Source organism: Dipodomys ordii, unplaced genomic scaffold (assembly GCF_000151885.1).
Source record: "Dipodomys ordii isolate 6190 unplaced genomic scaffold, Dord_2.0 Scaffold23, whole genome shotgun sequence".
Lineage (NCBI taxonomy): Eukaryota > Metazoa > Chordata > Mammalia > Rodentia > Heteromyidae > Dipodomys > Dipodomys ordii.
Genome location: NW_012267239.1, coordinates 12298788 through 12307858, shown reverse-complemented (window position 1 = coordinate 12307858; position 9071 = coordinate 12298788). Strand labels below are relative to the sequence as shown.

General features: G+C 53.0%; 1 protein-coding gene across 1 annotated transcript in view; it reads right to left on the bottom strand.

The window, feature by feature from the left end:
* Ryr3 (ryanodine receptor 3) overlaps positions 1-9071 on the bottom strand; it is a 273574-nt gene that overhangs the window by 48229 nt on the left and 216274 nt on the right. The window contains exons 67-69 of the mRNA XM_013014307.1: positions 6050-6137; positions 5860-5952; positions 1946-1960 (exon numbers count right to left, since the gene is read on the bottom strand). Coding sequence (XP_012869761.1) covers positions 1946-1960; positions 5860-5952; positions 6050-6137 — 196 coding nt within the window. The remainder of the gene's footprint in view (positions 1-1945; positions 1961-5859; positions 5953-6049; positions 6138-9071) is intronic.

The following is a 9071-nucleotide window of genomic DNA, read 5'->3' as shown; positions in this document are numbered from 1 at the left end:
CCTGGGTGTGAGTGCAGCGTGTGAAGCTGCGGGTGTGCAAGCCTGGGCTGTGAGTGCAGCGTGTGAAGCTGCGGGCGTGCAAGCCTGGGTGTGAGCTGTGGCCTCCGCCAAGTGGGGTTGGACAGGACGTGGCCAGAGGGCGTCAGGGACCAGGGGAAGCAGAGCTGTGGCCGCCGGCCTTCGCTTTAATGCGTCTCTACAGCATGGAAGGAGGTGGTAGCACTGTGACATAATGACGCAGACACGGGCTCTGGGAGCAGGGGCGGCCGGCTGCATCGGAACTCGAGACCTCGGGTCCCTGCGCTGAGTGTGGGCGCTCCTGTCGCATTAGCTGCTTCCCAAGTGGAAAGAGGCCTTCAGTCCTCCCGTGGAGGGCCGGGTGTCCTGCCCCGGGTGCCGGTGCCTGGATGATTACATTTTGGAATCCACAGCAGAGCTCCCGGTCAGCTACCAGACCTGGCGGAGGGGGCCTGGGAGCCCCAGGCCAGCAGCAGTGTAGTGGGAAGACATGAGAGTAAGGAAAGGTTTCTTATGTCCCAGGACACAGCAGAGAGGGAGGCTGGCTCGCTCTCACGCTTACTGGGTGCCGGCCACGTTCCTTCTGCGCCCACCGCGGGGGTACAGATCTGCCCCTGAAGTGCCCCAGGTCACCCTTAGAGCCAGAACCTGGTCTTACGTGTATAAACCACATGTGCGTGTAAAATGTAAACGCAGAACACAGTGCATGTGCTAAAAAATGTGCTAAAATGGTCACTGTGTGGACCTGAGTGTGTAATTTGGACCATTTCCTGCTCATTCTCTACTTGATTTTGTCTGCATCATAGCATAATTGCTATGCAACGACAGATTTCAATGTCCTTGATACTTAAATAAGACATCTATTATCCTCTCAACAACTCTGAAACAGTAACAAAGCAGGTTTATAGATGATAACATGATGCTCAGGGAAGTTAAATAATTTTTCTAAGATCACACATGCCAGAAAGCATCTGAGCCAACACAGGTCTATTTTTTCTTTCTTTCTTTTCTATCTTTCCTTTCTTCTCTATTCACTTTTGGGGGGGAGTATAGGTTGAACTCTGGGCCTAGACTAATTCAATCCTGTCCACATTCTGAGAGAGAGAGAGAGAGAGAGAGAGTGTGTGTGTGTGTGTTCGGCCCTACAGCTTAAACTCTGGGCCTGGGCACTGACTCTGAGCTTTTTGCTCAAGGCTGGCACTACCACCTGAGCCACAGCGCCACTTCCAGTTTTTTCTGAATAGTTTATTGGAGATAAGGGTCTCATGGACTTTCCTGCCTGGGCTGGTTTCAGATCTCTGTCTCCCGAGTAGTTAGGATTACAGGTGGAAGCTACCGGAGCACTGCTCTGTTGGTGAGTTTTTGTTGTTTTCCAGATAGTTTCCTCCTAATTTTTGCCTGGGTGGGTATCAAACCACCATCCTCTTGTAGCTGGGATTGCAGGTTTGAGTCTCCATTCCCAATCCTTTCTAAGAGATGCACATAAGGTACGAGGCTTGGGCCGCTATTAGTGTACACACTATCAATGAGCAGAAAAGAAGAATTTCCACATAGTATCCTTTAGGGGTAACTGGTGTTACGGCTAAAGGTTGGTGTCACCGTGTCTTATACAGAAACTCATGGTGATCTGCTGATTCCAGATCCAAGATTTTCTTTGAGTTGTGCAGACTGAGAGGCAGGGCCTGTGGAGTGGGAACGCGGGGGGCCACTAACGGAAAACAGGACCATGGCCCTGGGGGCAGCACGGAAGAGCAGGCCGCTGGGAGGGAGCAGAGACCGCAAGGGACCTCGGGTGAGCCCCGGCTGGCAAGAGGGACGGCAGGTGTCTCCCTGTGCTGCCCCATGGTGACTGTGGTGCCGTGGCGGCCGGAGCCTGGCACCCCTAATACTACGACAGAAAAAGACACGTCATGCCTTTGACCTGCACCTTGACTTCCATGGCCTGTGTGGGAAGACAGAGAAGAGAAACAAGAAAGTCAGTCGGTAAGGCGGGAGTCCAAGACATGTTATTCACAGCATCTTAGCCCGTTTCTCTGCCAACACAACAGACACTCAGATGTCCCGGGAGCGTGGTGACGCAGCCCGGTCCCCCGCACGGCTCTCCAGGTCTGGCGTCTTCCCCTCCCCACGCCCCACTTTCCACTGGCGTAAGCCACACACTGTCTGCTACGGGACCAAAGACTGCTTTTTCTTCCTAACGCTGTCACACAGTCAACTCCATCAGACCTTTGGCCGTAAAAAGGAAAATGACTGAACTCTAGGACAATTCTTAGGCTTCCAAAGAGGGGTTCTCTTTTAAAAGAATAAAAAGTGCTCCAGCAGTACTCGGAGTGAATGCAGACGGACCGCCGCACGACCCAGGCCCTGCACACCACCGTACACCGCTCCCGACCCAGCAGATTCCACTTTCATTATTTCCCGCTGCGAAGAGGAGACGTCACTGCACAACTTCAAAATAATTTCACTTCTCCACACTCAGGTCAGGAGTGGTTTATAATCAAGCAGACGGTGCCACATAGGACCTTGGGGTTTTTTAGCCAGGCTTTTCCGTCTCCAGGGGAAGGGAGTTTGATAGGACACATTGCTGGTGCTGTCCTGCTACGTCAGACTTTGACGGAAGGTAAACATGCGTCGGTGGAATTTGTGCATCCAGTTGGGTGCAGTAAAGGCAAGTCAATTGACAACGGGTGTCAGAGCAAAGGGACAAGTTACGGGAATGTCAGAAAATGAGAAGTGCGTCGGAAGTGCGTATGTGTATATGAGAGAGACAGACGGATTCGGGTGGAGAGAGTAACGGGCGAGGCTAGCGGAGGCCAAGAGGAGGAGTGTGTGTGCATGGGTGTGCATGGGTGCATGGGTGTGCATGTGTGTGCGTGTGGGTGCGCGTGGGTGTGGGTGTGCATGGGTGTGCGTGGGTGTGGGTGTGCATGGGTGTGCGTGGGTGTGCGTGTGGGTGGGGGAGAACGAGTAAGATGTGAGCATCCTGTATAGGACAACAAAGAACACAGCAATAACGGAAGTGGAGTGCGGAAATGAAAGAGAAGCAATAGTAAGAAGGAAGGCTGGGACAGGAAGGTCACGTGTAACTCCGGAACCCTCAAGGCACCTCTGTAAAGCGATCCACTGAAACTGTACTCTGTGAGCTGCTGCGGCTTCCCCCACAAGTCACTCTGATTCTAGCATTACAACTCTGAACTCTCTAGTTCACGACCGTGGTCAAGGAACTGGCATTGCTCGGGCTGAGCAAGCTCTAACTTCCATTCCCCGCCGAGGAAGCTGCTGACACTGTTTTCCCACAGAAAACAAAACAAGTTTAAAAGACAAAACAAAAATATCTGCTCAGCTTAGTTACATTTAGATTAACATATGTTGGCCAACTGGCGATATATAAACAAAATAGATAGTGAATGTTCAAAAACACGCTGCATCAGCTTCCAGAAAAGCAGCATTGCTGTTTTTGGCCTTTAGTTCAGAGCTCCACTGTGAGCGGGGTGCCTGTGAGGCATTCCTTCCGCTTCTCTTCCATCTGCAACAGTGTGTGCTGTGTGTCACGCAGCACTCACACACACGCCCCAAAAGCCTGCCACCTGCCCTGTGGGAGGTTTCGTTGATACAACCCAGTGCTCAACGTGGAGCCGAGGTGAAAGCAAGCAAATGTGATAGACAGCTGCCCGTCCCGACCAGGCAGCAGAGAGAAAGCAATGCTGATGGACGCAGCTACCGAGGGACAAGGGGGTTCACTATCTCACAATCACCTGCTGCCCTGTGCTGGAGATGAAGTCAGGAAGCAAGCTCGCCAGTCACGCAGGCTTACTCCCCGCTCCAGCCTCCACTGCGGCTCCGGGAACAATGTGAATGAAGACTTGCTGACCTAAGGACCACAGTGGTACTGGCATCTCCGGAAAGAGCCCCCAGTTCAGTTATACGGTAACTTTGGCCTACCCCAAGTGGCTCAGAAACAACTGCTACACATTGTCAACGGAATAAAATGGGTTTGCTCTTGAAGACTGACCTTACCAACCGAGAAGGCGCGGGACTCTGAGCATGACCACCGCCAACAAAACCCACAGACCATTCTCCTCACTCAGTGATGCAGCTGAACACAACTGCAGGTGCGTGTGTTAGTAGGTGAGTTTTTAAAGGTCTTTTCTGTCGTCTCATCTCTTTCTGAATGAACACCCAAAGGTCAAAGTGTCTACTCATCACCGGAGGGCTGAGGCCATTTCCTGCCTCTCTCTGATCCAAATCCTAGGTCAGGGTCATTTTCATTCCTCACTTGCCATCCCTGCCAAACAAGCCGGACCCTGGTTAGTTCCAGGCTGGGCCGCGGATCTGAAGATAACCTGGGATTTACTGAGTTTCTGAAGAGGGATGGAGGCGAGGAGGCCTGTGGTGGCCATACGAAGCCCCCATGGAGCAGCTTCTGATGAGCTAGGTGTCTCCGAGACAGAGTCCTCCCCCACCCCCCCAAAAATCCACCTCCTGTATCTCCAACCAGCAGGCAAGCTTACCAAAAGGTGCGTGACAACGAGTAAGTTCAGTGACTAAAGCGCAGAAGGCCGGGCTCTCGTAAGATTGCTCGCAGCAAGGCTCCTCTGCTCTGTGTGTGGCTTTGTCTGCCAGCCTCTACTAAGCAGCCCACACGCAGCAGGAGTGGAAGACGTGCCGGTGTTAGTACAGCTAATGGGGGCGGGGGGCTCAGAGGTGCTGGGCTGCCAGCGCTTCCTCCACACCGGAAGACTCCAGGCGGGGTGCATTCCTGGGGCAGCAGGTCTACAGGCACGCTCCTCCATCCCCGAGAGTGACTGGAAGGGTGCAAGCCTACGACGCCCATCTTTCCAGAACTGACCTCTGCATCGCAGGGCCCCATCATCCACCTTCGCACCCCCAGAGGCAGCACCGCGCCAGCCCAGGGATGCACAGCAGCAGGGCTCAGCACCGCAGCAGCACCGCCGGCCCTCAGGGAGGCGTGTTTAATCAGAGTCAAAGTTAGGGTAAGCCCTGGCCTCGGGTAACAAGACCTCCTGTGGGAGGCTCTGCGAGGGTGGCTCAGAATTTTCTCCAGTCAGGACAGTGAGGCCTCAGGGCTCAGGCTCAGGCTGGGCTGGGAGGCCTCTCCGGGGCTCAGGCGGGCCTCAGGGCTCAGGCTGGGCTGGGAGGCCTCTCCGGGGCTCAGGCGGGCCTCAGGGCTCAGGCTGGGCTGGGAGGCCTCTCCGGGGCTCAGGCGGCCCTCAGGGCTCAGGCGGGGCTGGGAGGCCTCGGGCTCAGGCTCAGGCGGGGCTGGGAGCCAGAGCCGCCCGGCATCGCATCCCAGCCCACCTCCCCATGCTTCACCCTTCTCTCTGTCAGACACGAGACTGACGCGCCATCTTTCAAACACTCCCTGCAGAGATGGGCAAACGTTTGGCGTTCAGTACGAGGTCAACACGTCTAAAATAAAACAAGCACTAGTGCTCCAGACAGGAAGAAACAAACAAAGAGCGAGTGCCACCAGCATCACCACAGAGACGCAAGGTCATCTCCCCGCCCTCCCGCCACAGGAAGTTTCTATTTTAGAGCCACCAACAGCGGCTCCGGCCCTGGAGACCTCTTGACTGCCTTAGGTGAATCTTGAAACTTAAACTTTCTGACGTCCAAGCAGCTATTTACTGATAAAATGTGATGACTGAGCTTATTTGAGAACAGTTCCTTCCGCTCATCCTCAAAGACACAGCCGCAGGAGCTGGTCTTGTAGTTTGACCTACACGAAGTACGCACGAAGACCACAAGAACTGACAGGGTTCCACGCCGCACCCGCAGTCCAGGATGCAGCTTGGAACTGACTGTTAATCGAGGACTTACTTTGGACATCTTGCTTTTGCTGTCTCCAGTCAAAAATGCCAAATTATTAATTTCATTCTGAATCACAAAATTTTGCTCTTCTCTCTTGAAGTTCTAAATGAGGAGACATGAAAAGCAAACATCACAACAAAGTTCCCAAGGTCTGCACCTCTGGTCACCTCCCTAACTCGGGCCCCAGAGGTATCCTCACATGAGATTTGCACCACAGGATGAAGACCTCTGCCACCATGCGGAAAAGCTGATCCGAGTCAGCATCAGGGCTTTTCAGCCAGTTAGACCTGAAAAACAAACAAACAGGTAGATGAAATTCAGAAAGGATTAAAATGCCCACACTCTAAAAATGATGCCTTCCCACACAAAGGCAATCAGCAAGGGTACTAAAAGGTGGGCATCTCTCCTCAAAGTACCCATCAAACTGGGGTATGTTTTTGAAAGATCTCCAGGGACCATTTACAGTTCTGCTAGAAGATTCAAGGAAGGTCTTAGCAAACGAATGTCAGAAGTCAGTATTGCAGGTGGGGTCGCAGCCCCAGGCCATCACAGCCCAATCCCAGCCTCCTAACCGCTTTGTTTCTGTTCTTTCCGAGTTAGAGTGCCAACGCGGCTTCTGCCTGCACAGGTACAGAAGGACTTGAAGGCCCTCACATGCAAGGATGTGCTTCTAAGCCAGGCTCCACGGCCATGACACTCAGGAAGAGCCGAGAGCAGGGTGAATGAATTAATGATGATCTCAAAGACGCTCTGACATTGCCGTATTTAGCAACTGTCAAACACCCTACACAGTCTTGAGTCCCGATCATCAGTAGTGACGAATGCAATTAAAGATCTATTTCTGTAGCAACCTTACTCTACTTGTATTTTTATTTGCACATTAAACTCTGACAGATTTCTTCTTCCTTCTGCTAACGTAATTATGCTATCGGAAATGACTAAAACGACCCTCAAAGCAGGGATCCTTTTGTGAAGATGAGTATCATTTCCTGTAGCTAGGTGAGAAAACAGTTTCCAGTGTGCCTGTAAACGCATTTTATCTGTACCTAGCTATCTATAGATAATGTTTACTTTGAAATGCTAAATATACTCAAAAAATGACTTCAAACAAGTACAGCTGCTTTGTAACGTGAATGCTAACTTAGCCCGCTGTATTTCCTGCCCCCGACGGACAGGGTGGGCCTTTCACCCCTCTCAGTGTGTGACGAGCCGAGCCGTCTCTGCTCAGGGGTCACATTCTCAGAATCACCCTGCTCAGCACCTTCTCCATCCTACCTAACTCCTATCACCCTCCTGGACATCATCTGCTATGGGTTTTGTTGATGGTTCATGCTTCCCTTGGAAGCTTCTAGACCAGACAGTTATTTCACTCCTTCTTTCCACTAGAACAGAGCCAGCCACAACCCAGGAATAGGAGCTGAGTGAATGTGCGGGGCGGCAGAGGGGTAGGAATGGTCCTCTGTGCACGGCCTGGCTGGCAAGCTGCCTCTGACGTGGCTGCTAAGGATGTGGGTCACAGTCCACACAGAATCCCTGGTCAGAGGCCTGCACCGGCCATTACAGGGGCAGTGTGGGGAGGCTAGGGTGTGGGGAGGCTGGAGGGGAGGCTGGGGGTGCGGGGCTGGGGGGGCTGTGAGGGCTGCGGGGGCTGGGGGAAAGGCTGGGGGTCACCAAGTCACCCCACATCACCCCAGCTCACACATGCTGGGCTGTGCACCCTGGTTCCTAGCTGAGGCTTCTCAGAACCAATTCCCCTTTTCAGAAATTGCTGGAATTAGGGGGTGGGGGTGGGAAGGGATGAGAAGGGGAAACAAAGGAGGAGGCAACAATGCTTGATAAGAAATGCACTCATTACCTTTTGCATGTAATTGTAACCCCTCTGTACAGTATTTTCACAATAAAAAAAAGACATAGCTGGAATCTCCACAGTCCAATCAAGTTACCCCTAGATCAAGTATGCACCTCATTCATCAGTCAGGAAGATGAGCAGGGCCACGAGGCGGGAAGGAGCCAGCGCCCGCCACCCCGCACCGGCCGCTGGCGACGCCGAGTCCCTGCGCTGGGGAGCCCAGGCCGAGGCCTCCTCCTCAGACCCAGGCCGGGGTTTGGGCCATGCATTGAGCTAGCCCCCCCCATCATCCCCTCACCGTCCCCCGACTCCCCTGCATGATCTGGTGTCCATGCTGCCCACACAGGAAACACACGTGCTGGGACCTGGGACCCACCGCGAACCTCCGGTCCTATGCTGAGACTCAGTGAAGGGTGCTTTGTAAGCACTTCGAAGTTGGGTTCATCTGCCTCCCTCAAATACCGCCATAGCTCCCTAGTACCCTCAGAGAGTACCTAGTACCCTCAGAGAGCACCTAGTACCCTCAGAGAGCACCTAGTACCCTCACAGAGCACCTAATACCCTCACAGAGCACCTAATACCCTCAGAGAGTACCTAGTACCCTCAGAGAGCACCTAGTACCCTCAGAGAGCACCTAGTACCCTCAGAGAGCACTTAATACCCTCAGAGAGCAACTAGCACCCTCAGAGAGCACCTAATACCCTCAGAGAGAACCTAGTAACCTCAGAGAGCACCTAGTACCTTCAGAGATCACCTAGTACCCTCAGAGAACACCTAATACCCTCAGAGAGCATCTAGTACCCTCAGAGAGCACCTAGTACCCTCAGAGAGCAACTAGCACCCTCAGAGAGCACCTAATACCCTCAGAGAGCACCTAATACCCTCAGAGAGCACCTAGTACCCTCAGAGAGCGCCTAGTACCTTCAGAGAGTACCTAGCACCTTCAGAGAGCACCTAGTACCCTCAGAGAGCACTTAATACCCTCAGAGAGCAACTAGCACCCTCAGAGAGCACCTAATACCCTCAGAGAGCACCTAATACCCTCAGAGAGCACCTAGTACCCTCAGAGAGTACCTAGTACCTTCAGAGAGTACCTAGTACCCTCAGAGAGCACCTAGTACCCTCAGAGAGCACCTAGCACCTTCAGAGAGCACCTAGTACCCTCAGAGAGCATCTAAAACCCTCAGAGAGCACCTAGTACCCTCAGAGAGCACCTAATACCCTCAGAGAGTACCTAGTACCCTCAGAGAGCACCTAGTACCCTCAGAGAGTACCTTGTACCCTCAGAGAGCATCTAATACCCTCAGAGAGCACCTAGCACCTTCAGAGAGCACCTAGTACCCTCAGAGAGCACCTAGTACCCTCAGAGAGT